The sequence below is a fragment of the Loxodonta africana genome, chromosome 1 (assembly GCF_030014295.1).
Source record: "Loxodonta africana isolate mLoxAfr1 chromosome 1, mLoxAfr1.hap2, whole genome shotgun sequence".
NCBI lineage: Eukaryota > Metazoa > Chordata > Mammalia > Proboscidea > Elephantidae > Loxodonta > Loxodonta africana.
The window spans coordinates 211,449,526-211,474,898 of record NC_087342.1 but is presented as its reverse complement, the minus strand read 5'-3'; the positions used below and the strand labels follow the sequence as shown (position 1 = coordinate 211,474,898).

General features: G+C 43.1%; 2 protein-coding genes and 1 long non-coding RNA gene across 4 annotated transcripts in view; 2 read left to right on the top strand and 1 right to left on the bottom strand.

Annotated features, from left to right (window-relative positions):
* Positions 1–9,328: 9,328 nt before the first annotated feature.
* On the bottom strand, positions 9,329–12,888 carry LOC135232454 (uncharacterized). The gene is made up of 2 exons (XR_010323047.1): positions 12,737–12,888; positions 9,329–12,660 (listed from the first exon to the last, which is right to left on the bottom strand). It is a non-coding gene; the product is annotated as an uncharacterized LOC135232454 (long non-coding RNA).
* A 43-nt stretch (positions 12,889–12,931) lies between these two features.
* The window catches only part of LOC135232453 (uncharacterized), a 70,435-nt gene continuing 57,993 nt past the window's right edge, over positions 12,932–25,373 (top strand). The window contains exon 1 of the mRNA XM_064291576.1: positions 12,932–14,423. Within this exon, the coding sequence (XP_064147646.1) occupies positions 13,521–14,189 (669 nt within the window). The 5' untranslated portion in view covers positions 12,932–13,520 and the 3' untranslated portion in view covers positions 14,190–14,423. The remainder of the gene's footprint in view (positions 14,424–25,373) is intronic.
* Positions 13,446–25,373, top strand: part of HIVEP2 (HIVEP zinc finger 2) — a 237,244-nt gene continuing 225,316 nt past the window's right edge. Inside the window, exon 1 of one of the 2 annotated variants that reach the window (XM_023552696.2) lies at positions 13,446–13,550. The gene's annotated coding sequence lies outside the window, so the exon portion shown is untranslated. Of the gene's footprint in view, positions 13,551–14,595; positions 15,215–25,373 lie in introns of those variants that run through there. The other variant, XM_023552737.2, reaches the window with a different exon arrangement.

Below are 25,373 nucleotides of genomic sequence, written 5' to 3'. Positions count from 1 at the left end.
AACTCTGTCCTACCATACTATAAGTTTCTTGAAAGCAGAAAGACTGATCATTGCCAGAATCCAGCACCTTAAACGCAGCTACCACCTGTTTGTCAGTGGAGGCTTGTGTGTTACCATGATGCTGAACAGGCTTTGACAGAGCTTCCAGACTAAGACAGACTAGGAAGAAAGGCCCTGGCAATCTACTCTTGAAAAATTATCCAGTGAAAACCAAACCTTATGGGTCACAATGGTCCAACCCCATTACGCAGGGGGTTGCCAAGTGTCAGGGGCCAACTCACTGGCAGCTATCAACACCACCACCACCACATAAAGAACAAGAAAGCACTGCCAGATTCATGTTTCCTCACCAAGTGAAAACTCCAGGCTTCTGTCACTCTCAGCTTCATTCTCAGATTATTTTACCTGAGGATGAAAGGTGCTAAAATTATTACCATTTAATAAAGGGTGTCAAATAAATTAAAAGTGATTTAAGCATTCTTGAAAAGTGTAGAGATTGCATCCTTCCAGATTGAGATCTGAAATAAAAATAACTCTGATAGAAGCAATCTCTTTGCAGCCAAACTAAGCATATGAATCTGCCTTGAACTAGAGGAAACCTCTACAGAGCAGGAGCTGCACCTCCATGGTTCATTTAGTTCTTAGCCTTCTCACTGGGCCTGCCAATGAAGATGCTTAGGAGAGTGCTCTTTCGCATCCAAGCCCTGACTACTTGAAATGAGGCAGACATTACTGTGGTGTTCAGAGGCCAGATACCAGATGGTAGTAATACATTTCAACTATTAGAAGTTTGGATCAGAAAGCTAAAGGTGAAGGTCTTATCTCATTTGTCAAATGATGTAATTCATCAGTAAATTGGGGCAGACCGGTTAACATCTGAAGTATGATTTTGGGAGCTATTTATAACGCACTTCCCGGTTCATTGGGCTTGGCTAGCTTATTTGTGTGTTGCATTTCACATTCATTAGGAGCTTAGACAGAACTAGGATGTGAGCTGTGCAAATCACAGTTCCTGGTAAATCAAAGCTCTTCTTCATGTGCCAATTAAACCTTAACGTGTTTTAGTTACTTGAAGGAAATATGTATTATTTAAAATAATTTGAAGCAGAAAACCACAGGAAGCTCTCCAGGTACATTTAATGAGCTTTGACAACATGTGTGGGATGGGGGGGGGGTGGTGCTGTATACTTCTTTTAGAATGAACATAAACACATATCCATGCTCACAAGGAGAGAAGGTGGCGGTAAATAAGCCACTTCATTTCTTAAGATAATGATACTGAAAAAAAAAACTTCAGCTGACCACAGAGTATCTGCACTAGAAAATCTATAGGACTCTTTGTATCTCTTACTAAGAAGTGAATGAGTTTAGTCTTGAAGAACCTTTGAAGGATGAAAACTTGGTAACTCTAACACTGACTCTAGAAAGAAGATATAAATTAATCTGATTCTCAGTGTTTTATAGCTACCACACAATTTATGAATGGATCCCCTCATCATCTCCTTCACCGTTAGCATCATCATCATGGCTAATATGTATTAATTAAGCCCTTCTTTTTTTTTTTTTTTAATGTGGGAGGTGGAAACCCTGGTGGCGTAGTGGTTAAGAGCTACAGCTGCTAGCCAAAAAGTCAGCAGTTCAAATCCACCAGGTGCTCCTTGGAAGCTCTATGAGGCAGTTCTACTCTGTCTTATTGAGTCGCTATGAATCAGAATCGACTCAACAGCAGCGGGTTTAGTTTTTTTGGTATGTGCGAGGCACTGTTCTAAGAAGTTCTACCTGTCTTAAGTCATTTTATCCTCTCAAAAATTCTATGGGTAGGTGCTCTACTTAGGCCCATTATAAAGATGAGGAAACCGAGGACATTCAGATACTAAGAGTTATAGAACATTGAATTTGGAAAAATTTTCAGGGCTCAACTGTTTCAGCTCTCAATTTATAGAGGAGGGCACTTAAGTCCCAAAGTTAATGCTTTGCTCAGTCACATAAAAAGGTAATGACTAAGTCACAAATATTTCTGTTACCAGCATGTATTGAGTCCTCACGGTATCCTGTTTAACCCTTATAATAACTCCATGAAATAAACACTAGCCTCCTGATTTTTCAGGAAATTGAGGCTTTTACAGATGTTGAGGTACTTGGTCAAACAATACAGTTAGGTGACAGTGCTTGAACTTGAACCTGGTCTGTCACTAGACGTTTTAAAAGTACTGGTAGACGGTAGACTGCGTCTCCTGAAAGAACCCAGTCTCCTCTTGCATCTCTGCTTTCCACTGCATCATGGGAAGTCCTACGTATGCTATTAACAGGACTTTATGCATTTATGCATTTTAATCTGTGGTCTTGTTAGATCTCAGGAGTTTACAGAATCCCAGAATGATTAAGAAAAAAGCCAAAATGAGTAGCAGCCCTCTTCTAAGTTCTGAAGCACCAAAACAGTAAGAGCCTTTCAGCTTGTTCTACATAAAATTAAATCTGGATGATAATGGAAAAATTCAGCCTAATGCCTTCATATTTTCTAGTGTCTTCATTTCTCCTTTCAATCAGGTTTTTTGGGGGCATTTTGCAAGCATTTCTACTATATAGTGCAAACATTTCTATTATATAATGCAATAAACCTAATGATGTAATCTCTCTTTGGAAATTTAAACTCAGATGCAGTAGACTTCTTTTTTTCTCCTTCTTCTTCAAATTTTATTCTGAACAGGAAATTTAAAATTCCCATCATGTATATTTTATTGTTTTCTAAAAAATAGCATCCTGGTTTTATTTAGTAAAGGGTGAGTTTTAAAGGTGCCAACTGGCTATTTGTTTTCAGCATGTCTTTAATTTATATATCTTTGGGTCAATATATATGGTTAAGAATGCTTCTTAAGATGATATACACATGATATTTACTAAAAAGAAAGTATATATACCTAAGAAATTTACTAAAGAGAAAGTATATATACCTGAGATTTTACATAATCACTATTTTTTTTCTTTTGCATGTATATGAAACTGTCCTTGCTTTAACTAAGCCACTGAGTCAAATATCACATTTTCTTTATAAAGGAGAAAAATTAGATTTTCAAGAGCCAAGTAAATTTGGGACTTGCTTTATTAACATGGAAATACGATTTGAACTTGTATCTACTAATAAGAGAAAGGTACCTATTGTAGATATTCAGAAGGCTATTATTTTTACTCATCTACTCTGGTAATACAATGCATGTTCTGAGACAAACTGGGGGTGGTAACCAAGGGCTTCATTTATCTGAAATTAGAAGTGCCCATAATGGGTTGGGAAGCTGTGGGCAGCATTGTGTGTTTCCCAGCTCTCTCTAATTAGCCATAGAAAAAGTGAAGAATAGCACCCACATTATCCAGATTCTTTTTAGGGTTTGCTACCTTAAAAAACTATTTTCCTTTTGTTACTTTCAATATGTGTAATTATGCTTTCAGAAAATCCTCTGCTTTGGAATTCTTTCCTTGCTGACCTGCTGCATAGTTACAAGTCATACCCAGAAGTTATTACTTGTTTACTGAAGATGGCTTCCAGGAGAAGTTTTTTTTTTTTTTTTAATTAATTAATAGATTATACCAGATATGTCTCTTTATGGCCAATGTCTATCCTTTCTTTGAAAATCATCTTCCTCACAAGGGAATCTTCCTCTGGCTCAGCTCTTGTTTGCCTTCCTGATCTTATTTCTCATGAATCTCTCCCCACCAGATGCCATGTCCAGCCACACTTTCAGTTCCTCCCCCCGCCCAGCTTGTTCTTGTTTTAGAGCTTTTGTACTTTCAGGTCCCTCTTTCCCGGCTCATTGTCAGTCAATCCGCAGACCAAAGGTTAACTTTGCAGATCCTCCCTTCAACCGATACTGCTCTACCCTACCTATTTACCCTCGGTTACCATGTTTTTTATTTTTTACCATGTTTTATTCTTCATGCCATTTTCACGATTTCAAATTGTCTTATTTGTTTACTTGTCTACTCTCAGCTTTTTTCTGTTACTCAGCTTTCCAAACAGAACGTGAGCCCCCTGGAGCATAAAGGGCTTATCTGCCTTGTTCACCACACAGTATCCAGCACGTTGCCACTCAATATATTATTTTTGGAATGAATGAATAAGTCAATCAATAGATATATGTCTGACTCAAAAACTAATCTATGGAGATACAAGTCAGAATGCTGGTCACCTGGAGGTTACTAAGTGGGAAAGGGTACAAGTGGGCTTTCTGGGGTATTAAAAATATTCTCCAGTTACATAAACGCACACGCACAGATACAAAAATTAATCTAGTTGTACACTTAGGATTTGGGTACTTGTGTACCTAAATAAAAAGAAACACTGTTGCATCAACCCATTGTTTTATAATCAGCTCCCCTGGACTGAACTGTGGATTCCTCAGCAGCAGAGACTGTGCGTTTGACCAGTTTATCAAGGGTTGATCTACCTGTGTGAGATTTGGTTAGCTTTGTACCACGGATGCTTAGGTCAGGCATCCCTGTATTTCCAGGCTAAAACATTTGATTGTTGAATAATAATGGTTGCCTTGATGGACAAGAGGTAAGAGCAACAACAGAACAGGTTGCCTCCCCAAGGCCAAGCATTATTCTTTTAACATGGGTCTGCTTTAACCATGATCCCAACCCTGTCATTGTACAAGACTTTAGCTAAGGGAGTCTTACAATTTTCAGTACCAGTGCCATGGCTTGTGCACCAACACCAGGAAAAGATAAGAAGGCAGGAGTGAAGTACTAACCTTAACACTCAGTGTATTAGGGAACGCTGAGCTTCTGTTAAGGGTGATGGAAAAATTGGGGGATGGTTAATGGTGATGAGTGAACAATACGATAAACATAATTAATGTCACTGAACTGTACATGTAAAGATTATTGAAACTACAAATGTTTTGTTACCTATATGTTTACCACAATTAAAAAAAAAAACTGAGTGTATTTATTCAACACAGTGCATAATTGGCACTGCCCTGGCAATACAAATAAAAATAAATGTATATTCTCTGCCATTGAGAAATCCACAGTTCAGTCCAGAAGAAATAATTATAAAACAATGATAGATTAAATCAGAGGGTACTAGGGGAATATGGAGTATATTAGTTTAGATGGAACAGAAAATTTTGACATATTCATCTACGTATACAAGCATATCAATGGGAAATGATATACCGAAAAAGTAGATCCTTTAATAAATCATTTTTTAAAAGATATCAAATGAATCATTAACTTTCTAATATGGTTACATCAGTGAAAATCGCTGGAAAAGGTCTCATTCTATATAAGTGAACTTTTCAAATAATGAAATCTTAGCCCTCTTGAATGCAACATATTGAAAAATGATTTTAATTTTATCTTGTAGACATCTTTCTAAACAGATCCTGAATTTTTTTTTTTTTATTTAAAACATGGAGCCCTGGCGATGCAGCAGTTAAGAGCTACAGCTGCTAACCAAAAGGTCAGCAGTTCGAATCCACCAAGCTGCTCCTTGGAAACACTATAGAGCAGTTCTACTATGTCCTACAAGGTCGCTGTGAGTCGGAATCGACTTGACGCAATGGTTTATACAAAACGTGTTGATGTGACACACTCGTCTCTCTGTGGTGTGGGTTCATGGTGCACCTCAGTGGTTTCACTGGATCACCTCAGCAGTTGTTGTGTTGTCATCCCAGAAACAGCAAAGTGAGCCCACCCTGTGTTCATCTATATAATTTTGCTATCTCCTTCCTTGCTATAGGTCCACTATGAATCAGAATTGACTCAACACGATGGGTTTGGTTTTCTTGGTTTTCCTTGCTGAAAGCACTTTCCTCTGGGTCTGAGATAATTTCCTGTACCAGCATATCGAAGAAGCCCTAGTGGCACACAGCTAAATGCTTGGCTGCTAACCAAAAGGCTGGTGGTTCAAACCCACCCAGCTGCTTTCTGGGAGAAAGACATGGCAGACTGGTTTGCTTCTATAAAGATTACAGCCCAGAAAACCATATGGGGGCAGTTCTACTCATTATACGGGGTCTCTATGAGTTGAAATCAACTTACCAACAACCACCAGAACATCCTCTCTTTGATGTAATGCTTTTAATTTGCTATCTTATTTTGCATATATTTTTCTAGCTAAAGGCCTGAATCACTGTACAAGTTTTGTGATAATTATTTGACTTCCAGCTTTTTTCTTCTCTCAGTTCAGGACTCCAAACTATGTTTTTAAAAAGTTTCCAATGTACCAGGCAGGTTGGGGATGGGGCAAGTCATTATTTTCAAAAATGTTAAAAGTTTCAAGACTTGGTTATCAATAAAATATTTCACTGGTTAAATTCAAGAAAAACAGTTTTTCTAAAACATTTTGAGGTCGTTAAGGAGAAGCAATTCTCATTTCTGAGAATACGGTCTATCCAATTTCTGTGGCAAAGGTTAAAACCAAAATCTTTCTCTCCTCATCCGCCCTCCCATAAACGCCAATTTTTTTTTTTTTTAATTGGAATTTGATGTTTTGCCCTCAGAAACCGCTACAAGAGCTTGGGAGGAATTTGATAGTCCTTGATAAGTGTTCTTCCCAATTTTTCTCCTTTGCTTTCCTCTTTCTTCCTGACTCTTTTCTTCTGACCCTGCTGGATTGGCAGGTGTTCAAATTTCAGAATCTTATGGCTAGAAGGGAACCCTTTTGCTCTTTGGACAAGGAAACAGAGGTCCGGAGAGGGGACACAAGTCTTCCCCAAGGTCAGAGTCAGAGCTGGGTTCTGTAGTCTGAGCTGACAGAGTCACCTTGCCCCCACCCTAGAAGCCTAGATCACCATGGCCACCCTCTCCACAGGCCCTGAGCAGAGGTAAACTCTTTGGGTAACAGAAATTTTGCTTTTGCTTTTTCCTCTCTGTCACTCATGTCATCTTTCCGCATCCTTTCCCCTCCGCTTTGTGTCCTATACCTAAGCTCCTAGTGACCTGATGACAGCCCATGACAGACATGTCCAAGCTTCAGATCTCTCTGTCTCACCCCTCTGCAGGCCTCCTCATATCATCCCCATCCCATGCTTTGTCAAAATAACTCAGTTTGAGTCGTACGCTTGCTGTCACTCTGGAAAGGCTATCTAATAATTTAATCTCTCGTAAGACATTAATGACTAATTAAGAGCTTAGGATATTAAGAGCTTCCTTCTTGTACTTGGCTTCTAACAGAAGACTTCTATAGATGCTGAGCCTTAACCCCAAGCAGTGACGGAAAAAAGGTGGAAGGGACTTAATTTGATATTTTAAAATTCTTAAAGTTGAATCATGAGCCTAACTAGCTGCTGTTGAGTGATTCCAGCTCATGGCAGCCCCACGTGTGTTGGAGTAGAACTCTGCTCCACAGGGTTTTCAATGCTGCCTTTTCAGAAGTAAAATTTCCAGGCCTTCCTTCTGAGGTGCCTCTGGGTGGACTTGAACCTTCGACCTTTTCGTTAGCAGTTGAGCACATTAACTATTTAGGGGGCATTTCAGGCATCTGTAATCCTGAACGGAGTGCTATTCCCACTGATTGTTTCCTAATTTGAATTTTTTTAGTTTTTAAGTTTATCCACGAGAGACCATTGAACTTGCCTTTTTTGGAATAAAGACCAGCTATGGGCATCCTTTGAGCACACTGTAGAATGTAAGACGCCAGCTTCACTGGAAGCTGGGATTGCTGAAATTCACAGTATTCTTCCATGAACTGTAGACAGGGCTAGTCATAAGCAAAATCAGAAGACCTTCAGTTTGTTTTCCTCCTTTCCACCTCCACTAGCCAACTTCTCCCTCACCCTTTTCTCCCATGGCTATTCTGGTGTGTATGCCCTGCTCCAGCATGCGTTTGTCCCCTCTCCACCCTTCCCATCCCCAGGGCTGGAACATTCACTAGGGCAAAATTTAGTTGAACAAAAGGGTTTTAAGGGACAATCTATCTGTTGAATTGCTAGTAGGATACAAGCCAAACACTCTGATGTACTTTCTTTACCCTACTATAACCTCCTTTGGTTGGGGACTGGAGAGGTTTTGTCCCAATTCATTTCACAAAGATGAAATCTGGTTAAAAAAAGCACTACAAGAATCTCTTTGAGAAAAAAAGAGGGCCAATTTATCACAAAGGATAACATGAAACCTGAGAAATGTAAAGAAGAGAGGAGAAGGGGTTTTCAGTCTTAGGGGCAAAGTGTATAGCAGTGGTGCTCAAATTTTAATGAGAATAGGAACCACCCGGGATCTTATTCACTATGGACTTTCTCAGGCCCCAGTCATGAGGGTTTTGGTTTTTAAAATATAGGGGCAGCCTAGGCTTAAATAAGAACCTCAGGAAAAGTTGCTATGGGTGGTCTTGGAATATAAAAAAATAGCTGGTGAAAATGTGGTTGGTGGGATGTTTTTGATGGCCTTGTGAAAGCCATGATGATAAGCACTTTATCCTTCATTCTTGACAGAGGTCACCCTGAGTCACAGGACTCTGACAGACTGGTTCTTATTTACCATCCCCCACCCCAGTCTCTAAGCAAAGGAGGTTATAGTGGGATAAAGAGACTGATTTACATTAGAGTCGATTTGTATCCTATTAACAGTTCAACAGACAGATTTTCCCTCAAAATTTGTTTCTTCAACTAATTTGGAGCCATAAGTATTCTTCACACCACACCAATCATGACATTGTTTAAACTTTTCTCTGTATACCAGTTAAAGCAGATGAGTAAGAAGTGGGAGCCTCATCAGAAAGGCAGTTCTAAACCACTGCTGTTTACAAAAACCGAAGGCTAGACTCCTTTTTTACATTAGAACTGCATAGCAGGTGACCCCTTTAGTGTCTTCTTCAAACTACTATAAATTTATCTGAAGGAATGCCCCCTCCCCCCAAAAAAACCAAACCCACTGCCGCCGAGTGGATTCCGACTCATAGCGACCCTATAGGACAGAGTAGAACTGTCGCACAGTTTCCAAGGAGCACCTGGGTAATTCGAACTGCTGACCTCTTGGTTAGCAGCCATAGCACTTAACCATTACGCCACCAGGGTTTCCGAAGGAATGGCATGCCGGTTAATTCATGTTGCATGGTTTTGCAGAAGGATTTACTACAGAGATACCTATAGAATTCAGAGCCAGAAAGAAGCAGATGCATCATCTTGACCAACTCTCTAATTTAAAAAATAGAGAACCAAGGCCAAAAGGCTTCAGAGATATAGTGGACACCTTTCCTCCCCACCACCCCCGCCCCCCCATCTGTACAACTCCTAACTCCCTTTTCCATGAGGACTACTCTCCCCAGGTCTAGGTATGACCAAGCATATCACCTCACCACCCAAGCCAAGTGACCGGCTCCAGCACAGAAACATGACTAAGGCTGCCCGAGCTATCTGGGAAGAAGGTCTTTTCTCACTGGGGTTGCTAAGTGGGAAAATGATACCCTGGGACTGTGGCCACCACCCTACAGTATCCCTCTGAGGAGCAAAGATAAAGAGGTAAGTACAGCTGAGAGATAGAGAAAGAACCAGGTCATATCATTCGAGCCCCAGAATTTCATTCAGCTGGAAATTAGACTTTGATTTCTATTTATATAAGGCAATGAATTCCCCCTTTTTTGTTAAGTTAGTTTGAGCTGGTTTTTTAACTTGCACTGGAAGAGTCCTATAGGGTCTGATTAGTAATAGGGATGTGCCTGGTTCTAACCACCACCACGAAGCTTTATATACAATGTCTCCTGGTACCCAGTTCTCCTGCCTGGGTATATCCAGCTCCATACTCTGTGGTAGTAGGTCTCAAGCTTTAGAATGCTTAAGAATTAACTACATTTTCTGTTTAAAACGCAGATTCTCGGGCCCACAAAGATTTGGATTCATTGGAACTAGGTGGCGAAGGCCCCAAATCTGTTCCTTTATTGCGATTTCTCTGGGTAAGAAAAGTTGTTATTGTGGCCAGGGAGGCTGCTCCATCCACACAGGCTGTCTTACTCTCCCTCTGTACCAGCCACACTGTTCTCCTTGAGGTTCTACAAACACGCCAGGCCTGTTCTGGTCTTGAAGCAAAGATTACTCCAATCTCAGTTGTTCTCTCTGCCTGAAAAGCTTTCCTTCCCCTCTTCCCCCAATATTTCTACAGCTAAATCCTTTCTTTCTAGTTTTGGCAAAAATCTTACCTTCTCAACAAGACTTACTCTGACCTCCCTACTTAATACAGCAATACACATACCCCTCCTTCCATATACCTTCCTCTGCTTTATTTTTTTCCCCATCTATAATACACTGTGGAGCCCTAGTGGTGCAGCGATTAAGAACTCGTCGGCTAACCAAAAGGTTAGCAGTTTCAGTCCACTAGCCACTCCTAGGAAACCCTATGAGGCAGTTCTACTCTGTCCCATAGGGTTGCTATGAGTTGGAATTGACTCAACAGCAATGGGTTTGGTTTGGGTTTTTGTAATACCTCGTATTTTCCAAAGTTCAGTATATTTTTTGTTGACTGTCCATTTTGTTCTTCCTTTACCCCCTGCCACTAGAATACAAGCTTCCCGAGAAAGCGCAGGAATCTCGGATTTGTTCACTGGTGTATTCTGAATACCTTCCAAAACCTGTTGAACCTGTTGCCATCGAGTTGATTCCAACTCATAGCAACCTTCCCTCCCCCAAACCAAACCCATTGTCATGGAATCGATTCCAACTCCTGGTGACATTATAGGTCAGAGTAGAACTGCTCCAATGTAAAAACAAACAAACAAAAACAACAAATAAACAAAATGCTCATTGCTGTTGAGCAGAGTCCAACTCATGGAGACCTGTGTGTTAGAGAGTAGAACTGCTTCTTGGGGCTTTCTTGGCTGTACTCTTCATAGAAGCAGATCGCCAGGCCTTTTTTCCTAGGTTCCACTGGGTGGGTTTGAACTCCAACATTTAGGTTAGCAGATGCGAGCAAGCCATTTGCACCACCTAGGGACTTTCAGTACATAGTAGGCACTCAATAGTTTTTGAAAGAAAGTGATTCTGGTATAAAATGCCATACAGACATTAATTCTTTTGCTTTCTTAAGGCCTTATAAGGCAGATTACCAAACTTTCCTTCCCTTTAAAACTGAGAAGTGTTTAATTAGATCAACTGTGCCCCACCCACCCTCACTTCTCATAGAGCATGTTAGGGGTGATTGCAGTTTCTCACCAATGCCAATTGTGGTTTCTCAAGTTTTCTAGGCAGAGGAGTTTTTCTGTTACTACACTGTGCTCACAGGTAAGGAAATGGACAGATATTCACAACTTTGGGTGGCACAATTGGATATAGATATAAGATATGGATTTCAAGGGAAATTCACTCGGAGGGAAGGAGGCCTCAGGCTCTTTTGAGAGGCTCCAAAGCACTTAGGCCAGTAGGACTGACTCTAGGAAGATACACAGAAACAAATACTGCTTTCGGTCAGGAACCCCATGTAGGCCATGCTCTGGAATGGTAGGTGTTGGTTTGCTCTGGAGCTGTAGTGGCCGCTCACATGAGCAATTGCATGCAAACAGGCAGCATTAGAAGCTGGTGGCTGGAATGTATTTACTTAAAGATAGTAATTCTTCCCAGTGGGGGGATGTCTCCTAGTTTATACATACCTACAAAATTTTTATTCTGTTTCAACCCAATTCTGGTGTTTCCTTTGGATCTTTGTAATTTTGAAACAAGTAACAATGTAAAAAGTGTCAAAGTTTGACTCATGCTTGTCTTCAAGGGCCCTCTCTGGTGATGGGATCAGATAATCTTGGGGGACAGTTAGAAATCTTATGTTAGAACTTCAAGGCCAAAATTGATGTGTTTTTTTTTTTTTGTATTTGCAGATCAAAAAAAGAAAATAATTTTAACTGTCCAATTACCTGAGTATCTTAACATTGACATTATACCCACTTCATCTAGTCTTTTAAAGAGGGATTTAAGATTTCAACTAACATTTATTCCAGGGAAGCAAAACACTGCCTACTGCTTTCCTTCCTCTCTCTGGGAGTTTGAGCAGCTGTTGTTGTGTGTGTTGAAGGGAAACTGGACTCTTAAAAAAAAAACAAAACTGCTTCATCTTCTCTATTAAGCAATTAAACAAAATGGGCTCTCGGAGTATGTAGCAGGTGGGTTTCAAAGAGAAAAAAAACATTTGGAAAAATCACATTTTGCGTTTTAAATGTGTGGTTTAAAAATGCAACTGCATCAATTTAAGAGAAAATGACGATTGGGGAGTTTGTATTAAGTGGCTCAAGTTAAGTCAAAAAAAGGATGAATATTAAAGAACCTGTATACAATGAAAGCAGAAGCTGCTTAAGTGGAAGTAGGCCTTGAATTTAAAATAGATCAACCTAGAAGAAGAGGTTAGTGAAACTTATTCCAAACTGTTTAGATTTTTCTCCTTTTCAAAAAATGTCGATTAAAAAAAAAATGTATCACCGCTTAATTCTGCAGAGACGCCCTTCATGACGGTGTCGCCATTGCACGGGGACCGCCAAAATACACTGATTATAGGTCAAAACGAAAAACAAAAATGAAACCAGCAGCGCTTTCTCGCAGTCATTAAAGGGGCTGCCCTCCCTTTTAATATATTCATTTTTAATGAAAAGGGAAGGGAAGATTTTACATGTCTTGTCAGTCGGTCCCTTTCCGCGAAATCTGAAACTCGAGACGCGAAACATTCCGCAGTTGTTGGTGAAATACCTGCCTTAAAAGCAGAGCCACAGTTAATGTCTTTGGCCCGGAATTCCAGAGACTAATTTCCACCCCTCCCACGGAGTCACCTGCTCAGGGGGAACCCCGGCCAGAAAGCCGGGTCGCGCCAGGTCAAATCTTGCGCGTCTCTTGTTTACTCCGCCCGAAGCAGGGCGGCGGCAGCGCCGGGGTGGAGAAAGCGGCTTCGGCCCGCGGCGCCCCGGGCGCTCGCCTCGGTTGGCTCTGGGAGGCGGCTTGGGCGCCCGGGCGGGGGCGGGGGGGCGGCTTGCAGTCCGGGCCAGGCCGGGGACCACCCCGAGGAGGCGCTCCGGGCACCGGTCCGACAACCGCCAGCCGCTCTCGGCTGCTGCAGCCTCCTCTAGAGCCTCCCCCAAGGGTGCAAGAGTCCACACATGCCGTGTAACGGCCGAAGGGAGCCCCGGTGTCCCCCGGGTATCTCCGGGCCGGGGAGGAAGCCAAGAGCCCCGGCTGCCACTCGCCTGGGATTCCCCCGCCCCCCGGCCCCGCTCTCCCTGGCCTGAGTATGCTTTGCCTCCTGTCCCTTCCGAGGAGAGGGACGCACGCAGGCTGGGGGTCGCGGCTTGTCTTGCGCCGCCCGCACCCAAATCCCAGCGCGGCCCACCAGGAAACCGGCAGCTGCTCCCCGCACTGCTGCTCAAACTATTTGAATACCCGGCGAGGGCGGGCCGCGCTGCCTCGGCTGGGTGCGCCCTGGGGGCCGGCGAGGGATCCCAGGGAAGGCAACTGGGGCATTTCGAGCGCGTGGAAAGTTCGCGCTTCCGCTCGCCCTGCTGGAAAGTGCTAGTAAACACTCTGCAAGGCTCCTGCAGCGCAGCCAGGTGCTACGGTCTGATGTTGTTTTTATTGACTGATAACCTGATCGTGAGTAGAGGCGGGGGCGAGGGGGGAGAAAAGGGACCAGGAGTACACGGCCAAAATCATAATGACAATCCTGACTGTCATATAATTCCATTTGCCAGGAAAGCAGGGAAGACTGGGTGGGAAATGGGGAAAATGGGGGGAGGGGGAGGAAAGGAGGTTTCCACATCCTTAAAGGAAATTCTCAGGCTCCTGGAGACGCCCAAGTTTTGCTTGACAAGCAGAGACCGGCTCTCCAGGGAGTTCCCGGTTTGCAGCGAGCGGAGCGCGGCCGCGATCTCCCCGCCGGGCCCAGCCCTCGCGACCGCCTCCCTCCCCCGTAGCCCAGCGCGCAGCACATCCCTCGCTTGCTCGCCGGCTCCAGACTGGTTTTTCTGGTTCAGCCTCCCTCCCTGGGACGCGCTGGGGGATCCGATGACGTCGCTGGCTGAGTCGCTCCCTCTTCCTCCTCCCTCGCCTCCCCTCCCCCTAGTAACTTCTGTTCAGGGAGGCGCTGCCAGGAATAACCCCGGCGTCCACAGCCGGGCGGGGAGCGGCCGCTGCGGCTCCGCACGCAGCCAACTGCGGCTCGGGCCTCGCGGCGCCCTCCCGAGCCGGCAGCCCCTGCCCTGGGTCCCTCTCCGTACAGTGTCAGAAAAATAAATAAAGGAAAGAGGAGCCTGGGCTGGCGGTCGGGATCGCTTCCCTCCCTCCCCGCCCGCCCTCCCTCCCTCTGTCCTTAAGGAAATGCTACCAGACACCCCCCACCAGACACGCTCAGCCTGGGCGAGGAGCGGCCGCCGCGGCAGCGAGAACAAGGGCACCAGGGGGGTTTCCTCTCCCTCCTCCTCTCCCTCCTCTTTTTCGTCCTCCTCCTCCTCAACGGTGACTTTCCAGGTGAGCGGCCGCCGCGGCTGCGAGGATCCCCCTCGCCCGCTCGGGCTCTGCCCGCTGCGTCGCGCCCTCCTCCCGTCCCTGTCACCCGGCGGCGACCGGGAGCTGACAGCCACCCGAGGGTCGCGCGGCCCTGAGGAGGGCGGCCGGCGGGAGGTGGGTTGGAGGTGAGGGGGTGGAGAGGCGGAGAGCGGGCGCCGGCTAGCGCTGTCTCTAGCCCAGAGGAGGGTCTCCAAAAAACATCCTCGGTGACTGTGGCACAAGTATTTGCCAAGTTGTATCTTGGACGTTGACGCTCCCAGGAGCGGGGAGCAACTTGGAGGGTCTCCGGGCTCGTTAGCAATATTCCTCCACGTCTTTACTCTGGGATGCTGGGTGCAGCCTTGGGGTGCGTGCGGGGTGAACCATTTGGGAGCAGAGCGGCGGGAATCTAGGTTCCTCCTCGGCTCGGTAAGTGGCCTTGGTGCTGTTTTTCCTGCCCTCCCGAGCATTATTAGCTTGTTTCACTTTACACTGGAATCTCCGCCGCCGCGCTTCATCCCCGCCGGGCGCGCGCCCCCAGCCCCTTCCTAGGGGTGAGGATCGGAGGGGCAGCGCGTTGGGCAATGTGGGGAATACCCTGGCTGAGGCGCTATGCAGATGAGGGGAGGCTGCTTTGCGTAATGTCCTGGGGGGAGGGGGCGCGCGGGAGCGCTGGAGGCAGGAATGTGCCTGGGTACTAATGAGGGACGTGCACCGGCGCGCACGGCCCGCCACCGCTGCGGCTGCCGCGGCCGCCGGCGGCCCGTTGTCAGGTAGCGGGGGAGGGGGCCGCGACGCGGGCCGGGGGCGGCGCGGGAGGACGGCCGGGAGGCGCGGGTGCCGGGCTGCTGGGCTGCGGCCGAGCGAGCGCGGGGCAGGCGCGGACTGTGGGCATTTCAGTGACTTCGTTCTGCTCCTGAGGAAGGAAGGAAGAAAGGAAGGAAGGCAGGCAGGCAGACGAGAAGGAAGGAAGGAAGCGAGGAAGGAGGGGACTGTTTCGATGGAAGGTTCAGCGGAGGCGCCTTCGCCTTTGCGGGTGCAGCGGCCTCAGCGCGGCTCCCGCCGCCGCAGGCTGGACGGGGGCGCGTGGAGGCGGGTGGGGGCGGTTTTGCATGCATGTTTGTCTGTGCGTCTGGCCGGGTACCGGGAGGGACATGTGTGTTTGGGCTGTGCGCTGTGGGGAGCTGGGTTTGCGCCTTTATGCCTGTTCCCTGAAGTGGGTGGAACGTTGGCCCGTTCCGGGAATGTTCCATGACGTGGTGCAGCCACAGGAAGGGGGTTAACGAGGGGCTCTCTGCCGCGGCGGCTCTGCCGGCTGCTATCAAAGCAGATGTGCCGCCGCTGCTCCTCCTCCTCGCTCACCTCCCTTTACTCCCCCTCCCCCCGCCTTTCCATTCTATGCGTCTTTGACCGATAGGGGTGAGACAGGAAAACACTGTTCTCTGTGTATGAGTGTGTGTGTGTGTTGGGGGGGGTGATGTATGTGTGTGGTGTCTGTCGTACTTGGTGGGGGAGACTCCAGTTCAGCTCTGCCACCCCAGCTGTTATCGCAGATGGGTGCGTTTTATACGCGTGTGCCTCCCGCGTTCTGTCCCTCTTACATAACACATCCAGTGCAGCAGAGGACAGGAGAAAATGCGACCCCAGCCCTCCAAGCCCACACTGGGTAAGGGGGGCGGAAGGTCAAGAAGTGTCCATGGGTGTTGTCCTTTAGGGACTTGGCTCCCGGGGGTAGGGGGGGGAGGCGGGCTGGAGGGAAGGAGGAGGGGGAAGGGGAGGGAGGAGGGGAAGGAGGGTTTTCTTCAAGCGTCTCCTCACTCTCCTCCCTGACTTAAAAGTATCTAACTAAAAAGGGCTGCAGGACCTAGTCCTCTCTAATGGGAACGCTTTGACTTGCTAAGCGGAGGCAAAGTGGGTACTTTAACCGCCCGAGTGCGGAGAAGACGTAGGGTCCTTAATTCAGATACTTGGAGCAGACCGGCACTAATATGTGCGGGAGCTGGGGGTAGTGGGATGGCTCCGAGGGGACCAGAGGAAGCCCCTGATTATAGGTTTCACTGAAGGCCTTAGGACACCTGTAATGGCTTACAATTCACACAGGAAACTGTGTGCAACTGACATTGCAAAAGCCATATTCTCTGCACAGTTATTTAGGCCTAAAACGAACATTAAAAGACTTGTTTCCGGTACTTTCATTATAATGGAAAATTTGAACGGCTTTTTCTCTTTCCTTTTCTGCCATTTTAAAAATAACTCAATTTATCTCCAAATAAATATTGGCACTCCTCTCCACCCCCCCCAACAAAGGCTCAAAAAAAAAAAAAAAAAAAAGCTAGACCTCAATAATTCGCAAGAGAACTGTGTTTGGCATACTCAGAGCCCTAGTCAAGGGCTTTTGATTTTTCTCTTCAGTACAGTTGTTTCTTTTGTAGTGCATAATCAAGCCCAGTAATTACTTGAAATATTAATAAGATCCATTTTAATTAAATTTGCAGTGATTTGTCATCCTAGGAAAAGTCCATTTAACTTTATTAGAAACATTTCTTTCAATGATATAATAATAATCGGTGCTTTTTGTCCTTGAGGAAACCAAGTTATTTTAAATATTTGCATATGTATACGTATGTATGCATATATGTAGATGTATATGTGTGTGTGTGAATTTTCAAATGCCTGATCGCTTTTTCACTTTATAAGAGTGCCAGGATTTTAACCAAGTAGATCGCATGATGAATAGATTAGGTTTAATTTTAGGATATATGCCAAATAGTTTATCAAAACAGAAATGCCCTCCATGTGAGTAAAGTGGATATCGTTTTCATTCTTTTGAGAAAATTCCGGTTAAACACTAAGAAGTCATGGTACCAGCTGAGAATTTGTGCATTTTTATTTTGAAGTGAAAGGTATTTAGGAATATCCACATAATAATAGTGTGCTTTAGGTGTCATAATTCCTTTTGACCACTAGGTTTGAGCTATACAGCTTATTTCTTGTTTGCAGAAAATTGTGATACTGCAATGGTGGATCTTCTGAAAATTGAGACAGTTTCTTCTTTTGAACGAGGTATAAAACGGAAAATTAGCTAATATAGGCCACTATATTTCTGTTATAGTGATTGTATTTCATGTGGTTGGTTTTATTAGAAACTGCTTATATTTATAAGAGGATATTTAAGATTAAACTGATGTGAGATTGATTTGGGGACAACTTTGGGAATGGTAGTTAGTATATTGATGGTATTCAGACTTTTAAATTTAACTGATTAGATCCTTGTGGAGATCTTTGGTAAAGTATGCTAAAGTAAAGTATTTATATATTTCTATTTAAATAGAATATGAAAGTGCATTTGCTATGTATACATTACCACATAACAAAATCCTGTTGTTTGACTACACTGAAAGATTAGCCAACAGAGTCTCTTGATTGATCAGTTTCCTTTTACATGAGGTGTGTTTGTAAACCTTGTTACTATGAAAACAAAACAGGACAACATGTATGCCGGCATTCCCGGTGGAATAAGGCTACGTGTGTATGCTTGCGCCTTTAGCGCTTTGTTACTATTCAGAAAACTAGGTTCAATCATTTATCCTGATTCAGTTTAAAATGAAGAATCTTGTTTAAAAATCTGCCATTAAAAAAAAAGGTCTTAATTCAGCAGCAGCAACAACAAATCACAAGCACTTTATTTGTATTGGTTTTAGATGTTTGAGTTACCATCAGGAATTAGCCGAAATTAATTTGAAAGTCTGTATGTAGCAAAAACAGTTTAAAAAAAAATGTTATTTGGCATGAATCAAAGTGTAATCCATTAGAATGTAAAATAATTTAATAATACCTGATATAATAAGGGAAGATCAACAAACCTGTGGCTGGGGATCAAACAGGCCACTAATCTAAGTTTGTTCACAGTAAATAACACTTCACATTTTGATACACAGCGTCAGTAGAAATTCTGTTGGTCTATGCATTCGCCTTGTGGGTGGAGAAATGGTTGATCATTTAAATCTCCACCTGAAAATTCAGTGATAAGCTTCTAGTTCATGAATTTATTGGGTAAAACTTGGCAAAAGAGTATTGCAATTTTTAAAATGATGTTAAAAAAGTAAAAACAGAGGAGGTTTGCTAACTTAACCTAGTGGACTTCAGGTTTCACAAGGAACTTCAAACCTTCCAGAGTATATATGTTTCCTTTAACCACCTAGGCAGACCCTTGGTTAAAATTGAGTAAGGCTATTTGGGAACCCTGGTGGCATAGTAGTTAAGAGTTTGGCTGCTAACCGAAAGGTTGGCAGTTTGAATCTACCAGGAGCTCCTTGGAAACCCTATGGGGCAGTTCTGCTCTGTCCTATAGGGGTTGCTATGAGTTGGAACCAACTCCATGGCAATGGTTTTTTGTTTGTTTGTTTCATTTTATGGTGATATTCAAGTGAGGGCTGTTTGACAAAGCCTGCGGGTTTCACACTGTTGGAAGCGATAGGTGAACACAGATGTGAAGAAATATGGGGGGAGACCTCATGAAAATTGAATTGTGTTTATTTGAAGGGAATTAGATGAGAAGTAGCATTATTTTCTACTTGTCCCTAATATTTGATCACATTTTGCAATCAAAATCATTGCTTCCTATATGCTACTTATGACAAAGCTAACAACAACAAAAAAAAAGAGGTTGTAAATCAGTATCTGTAGCTGTGAAATCGTTCTGAGTAATATGGGAAAATAGCTCAGCGTTTTCTCTCTTATGGTCCAACTTCAGAATCTTCTAATTTAGCTTTCTTGGTCTGTACAATCTTTGCTTCTCTGAGATGGACTATGGGTTCCAGCATTAAGATAGGCACAGACCTCTATTAGCTTCACAGCTGCACTTAGAATAGAATCAGAACTACCTGATATTTGGGTCGCTGTTGTTCTGGGCCAGATATGTGCTAATCTTACCCTGTACTCCACTACCCATAGTTTGAGACATTAGCTATGACATGTGATCTGTTTTATGAAGTGTCCATAACTTTGGATTTCTTGTTAGCTTACAAGTTGGGGTCTAACTATTTAGACAAATATGTAGAGCTTAGTACTTTGGATACAAGAGGTAAAAAGGATGTTTGTGTGTCTGAGGGCAATTCCGGGCAGAAAGCAGGTGTAATCTGTTTTCCTTCAAGCCTGGCCTGTCACTTCAGGGTCACAGGGTGGTTGTATTTAAGACCAGGAAGAACCCAGGGCTAGCATTTTTGACTTGTTACTCGCATATAATCTTAGTCCTCTCTTTAGAGTACTATGACAGGTATTTCATTGATACAATTCATTCATCCGTTCATTCAAGAAGTAGTTACTATGTGTCAGGTCTTGTGCTTGACATCAGGGGTGTTATAACCCAGACCAGAAAAGGAGTTTATATTTAAATGGGGTTGGACAGATATTAATCACATGGTGGAACAGTTTCTGTAACACCACATTTGTTATGAGGGTAGCGGTGGTTCAGTGGTAGAATTCTTGCCTTCAATGTGGGAGACTTAGGTTTGATTCCCTGTTGCTGCATCTCACACAGCCACCATTCATCTGTCAGTGTTGCTGTGATGTTGAACAGGTTTTAGCGGAGCTTCCAAACTAAGATAGACTAGGAAGAAAGGCCTGGTGATCTACTTAAGAAAATTAGTGAGAACCCTTTGAATCACAAAGGTCCAATCCCATTGTGCAGCGGGTTGCCTCGAGTGGGGGCTGACAAGAGCTAACAAGAAGAAACAAGAGAGTATGTATCAGGGGGGCCTGACCCTAGGGGTGAAGAGACTGAAGGATGGATAGGTGGGTGGGAAGAGCAAGAGTGTTAAATAAAAAGGAAACAGTCAAATATCCTGAGACTGGAGATGGTACCATGTTTCCAGGAGTTGAAAGCAAGCCAGTGAGTGGGGCTGGAGGTCAGAGAACCAGAGAGAAGTGAAACAAGGTGAGGCCAGACCTGTGGGCAGGGCCTTAAGGGCAGACTGACCACATCACTGATGGTCCAAACCAGGATGCTCTTGAGAGTAAAGGAGACTTCTCTTAGCAAATCAGGGCATCTCAGAGACTGATCATTGGAGAGGGAATTGTGGGAGCAGGGTCTAGAAGCTGGAGGAGGCTCGTGCACAACATGTAACAATGCTGTAATATCAATGGTCCCTGACCCCCTGGAAAATTTTTGTGACTTTGTGTATGCTGACTTTAGTTTTGGGGACTCAGATATAGGTTATTATTTTCAGATATCTTTTTAAAGAACAAGTAATTTAAGGTTTTTTTTTTTTTTTTAAATACAAACTTGGGGCTCCATTTAACTAGATTGGCCAGTACCATTGATTAAATTAATGAATAACTACCAATTCAGAAGCCTTTACAAGATCACTGTGTGAAGTAACCAATTCGTCTCTGCATGAGCTGAATCTATATGTTTTTAAACAAGCGGTGGAAGAGGGAAACATTCAATTCCCCAGACAATTTCTGTATATGATTGCAAATATTAGGATTTTGGGAGAAATCTCGATCTGATTTTTTACTTTCCATATGTGGCTGATGGTCAGTGTGACACATAAAAGCATGTGATGTAGAAGAATAGGAAAAGAAGTTACTGAAAAATTGCATTCCTTTCTGTAATCTTGGGTTCACATTCCTTTTTGTCAGCTAGATCATTTTATTAATTGGCTCCATTCTACGTTTTACGTAATGTAACAAATTCAATTAAGTTAACAACAAGAGTCTGTGTATGTAGTGGTTCTGAGCTTAGGCTCTGGAGTCAGACCGTGTGAGGCCCTCCAGCCCTATTGCTGACTGGCTGTGTGAGCTTCGTTTCTTTACGTGCAGAACAGACAAAATAATTAATTCGCAATATGTATTGGTATGTATAAAGTGTTCAATAAAAGTCAGCTAGTCCTGGGGTGAAGTCCTGGTGGTGGAGTGGTTAAGAGCTCAGCTGCTAACCGAAAGGAAGGCAGTTCGAATCCACTAACTGCTCCTTAGAAACCCTACGGGGCAGTTCTACTCTGTTCTGTAGGGTTGCTATGAGTTGGAATTGACTCCATGGTAACAGTCTGGTTTTTTAGTACCCGAGTGGGTAAACAGTTAACATGCTCGCTGCTAACCCCGAGGTTGGTGGTTTGAGTCCACCCAGAGGCACCTCTGGAGAAGGTTCTGGTGATCTTCTGAAAAATTAGCCCTCGAAAACCCTGGGGAGCGCAGTTCTACTCTAACACACGTGGCGTTGCCATGAATCAGAGTTGACTAAATGGCAACTGGTTTATTTTTATTATTTATTAAATGACTACTCCGTTTAAGGTACAGAATGAGTAACTGAAAGATAAAAGGATCCCTGACTCCAAGAATTATACAATCTAGAGAAAGCGTGTGGTTTATAACTAAATTTCACTAAAACTTACAAGTGAAAGTAAAGTATATAAATGGAGGCTTGGTCATTTCCAACCGGAAAGATGAGAGGGCCTTTGTGGAAGGAGGTGATTTTGGGGCTGGGCCTTGAGGGTGGAGCCCTGGTGGCGAAGTGGTTAAGAGCTTGGCTGCTAACCAAAAGTTTGGCAGTTTGAATCGGCCACCACTTCTTGGAAACCCTATGGGGCAGTTCTACTCTGTCCTGGCAGGTTGCTGTGAGTCGGAATCGACTTGATGGCAGCTGCTTTGGTTTTTTTGTTTTTTTGAGGGTGGAGTAGAATTTCATTAAGTATAGAGGAAATGGAGGGTCTCAGTGTAATCTATTTATCTGTGGTCGGGGCATGGGGGCAATACCAGGAGATAGTGACAAGTCTCAGGAGTAGGATGAGCCTGGAAAGACAGAGTGATCCCAGATTGTATGGGCCACAAAGCTCTGCTGAGAAAGCTGGACTTCCCTTAAGGTTTTGGAGCAGCAAAGTGTTGCTATAAAGTCTGTGTTTTAGAAAGATTACAAGGGCATATGGGACGAATTCCCTGGAGACAAGAAGGCAAGTAGACTGCTGTTATGTCCAAAAAGAGAAGACTGTTATTACTGCAGTGGCAATAGGAATTTTTTTCACCCTGTTAATGGGCATCTTAAAAGCACCTTTAAAACAAAACAAAGCAAAAAAACCAATAATAGTAAATAGAAAGGTTGATTAAAGTGTTTTGTGAAACATGGACAAATTTATATGGCATACTTTAGACTCACCGATATGATTGTCAGTTTGAATGACATGTTAATGTAAAATACTATGTATGATTATTTTAACCTACTATAAAATGTTTTACTGCAAAAAATATTCATAAATGTTAATAGTGAAGGTTGGCCATCGAACACAAATTAATAAAAATGTTTACACCTAGAATCACAAGATATTTCTATTACGAGTTATAGATATATAAGGAAGGATAAGTAATTCCCTTAAAAGTTAATTCAAGTACCTTTCTTTAATTGATACATTGTGCATGGGGTGCCATGACTTGGGACAACTGGACAGCAGCTACTGACAACAACAGCAGCAACAAATGTACCTAAAACATGACAATACAGGTAGTCCTCGACCTACAACGGGGTTTGTTCTGGTGACTGTCGTAGATTTGTTCTGACGCAAGTCAAATACCTCTTTGTTTGTTTTCATTATTATTGCCTTTTATTATCAGTAAAAATCTGTAAAAACCTCATCTTTGAACATCTGTGAGTAAACATTGGAGAATGATAACATCAGCAAATTGTACCCTGCAACGTTGCATGTAGTACATATTACTAACCATAAGATATACAAAATATATATATATATATATATATATGGTCATAAGTGTGGTTCATCATAACTCAAATATGCCGTAAGTTTGGGACTACCTGTACCAGACAGTGTAGTGTGGTGTATTTGAAATGGCAGTGCTTTCTTTGGCAAAGATTTATTTGGTGGTTTCATTTTCTCTGAAAAAGAAAGCAGATCAGGGAAGCTCTTATCATTTGCATTGTGGCAGATTCACTTGATTTCAGAAGCCCTGTAAAAAATGTGGGGCTTTTGAAACTAGACAGTAGGTAAATGTAGACACATCCACATTTGTACAGGCATACGTGTCCGTATGCACATGTGTACAGACATGTATGCCGGCACTCACACACGTACAAATCTTAGAAAATCATGTGCGTTCAGTGAGAGTTAACATTTGGATGCCTAAAATACCACCTAAATTCTCATTCTGATCATTGCAGAAAGCATTTCTTTTAAAATGGGGATTATGTCTAATTCCATATTAGGGAGATTATAGACAAGGTAATTTAAATTGTCTAAGTATCTTTGTTCTCTAAAATGCTAGAGTCACTTGAAACAGCGTTTTCTTTTGGAAGCCAGACAACTAGTTTAATAGTGTACATATGAAATGCTAATTTGGCTTGTTAATTGAATGCAATTAAATTGAGGTTATTTTATACTGCTTAATTGTCTGAAAATTACATGTGTTGTGGTACTTGTGTAACGTGAGGCAAAAACTGGGGTGTTGTGAGGGTGGTGGTGGGGAGGTCAGAAGGTCTAGTCCAGCCTTCGCCGTGAACTTGCTGTGAAAACTTGGAAACAAGTCATTTAAACTCTGTGGACCTCATTTGGAAATGGAAAGGATTGGAACAGATGGCTCTAAAGCCTTATCCAGCTCATATTCTATCAGTTTATAAATTCTGTTTTGCAGTTATGTTGTTAGGTGCCATCAAGTCGGTTTTGACTCATAGTGATGCTGTGTACAGCAGAACAAAACACTGCCCAGTCCTGTGCCATCCTCACAATCATTGCTATGTTGGAGTCCATTGTTGCAGCCACTGCATCTGTCCATCTTGTTGAGGGTCTTCCTCTTTTTTGCTGACCAAGCACGATGTCCTTTTCCAAGGATTGGTCCCTTCCGATAACATGTCCAAAGTAAGTGAGACAAAGTTTTGCCATCCTCACTTCTAAGGAGCATTCCCGTTGTACTTCTTCCAAGACAGATTTGTTCGTTCTTCTGGCAGTCAATGGCATATTCGATATTATTCACCAACACCATAATTCAAAGGCATCAATTCTTCTTTGGTGTTTCTTATTCATTGTCCAGCTTTTGCATGCATATGAGGAGATTGAAAATGCCATGGCTTGAATCCCCTATAGAATCCTTCAATATTGCAATTCAAGGCTTGAATTTTTTCTTCAGCAGTTCTCAGCTTGAGAAATGGCGAGCATGTTCTTCCCTCTTGGTTTCCCATCTCCAGGTCTTTGCACATGTCATTATAATACTTTACATTGTCTTCTTGTGCTGCCCTTTGAAATTTTCAGTTAAGCTCTTTTGCTTCATTTCTTCCCTTTGCTTTAGCTACTCTACCTTCAAGAGCAAGTTTCAGAGCCTCTTCTGACATCTACTTTGTTTTTTTCTTTCTTTCATGCCTTTTTAATGACCTTTTGCGTTCTTCATGTATGATATCCTTGATGCCATTCTACAACTCATCTGGTCATCAGTCATTAGTGTTCAGTATGTCAAATCTGTTATTGAGATGGTCTCTAAATTCAGGTGGTATATCCACGAGGTTGTACTTTGGCTCTTGTGGACTTCTTTTAATTTTCCTCAGCTTCAACTTGAACTTGCATATGAGTAATTGATGATCTCTTCCACAGTCAGGACTTGTCCTTGTTTTAACTGATGATATTGAGCTTATCCATTGTTTTCTTCCACAGATATAGTCAATTCGATTCCTGTGTATTCCATCTTGGGAGGTCCACATGTACAGTTGCCATTTATGTTGTTGAAGAAAAGTATTTCCAGTGAATAAGTCATGGGTCTTGCAAAATTCTATCATGTCATCTCCAGTGTCATTTCTTTCACCAAGGCCATATTTTCCAACTACTGATCCTTCTTTGTTTCAGACTTTGGCATTCCAATCACCAGTAATTATCAATGTATCTTGATTGCACATTTTTCATCAATTTCAGACTGCTGAAGTTGTTAAAATCTTTGATTTCT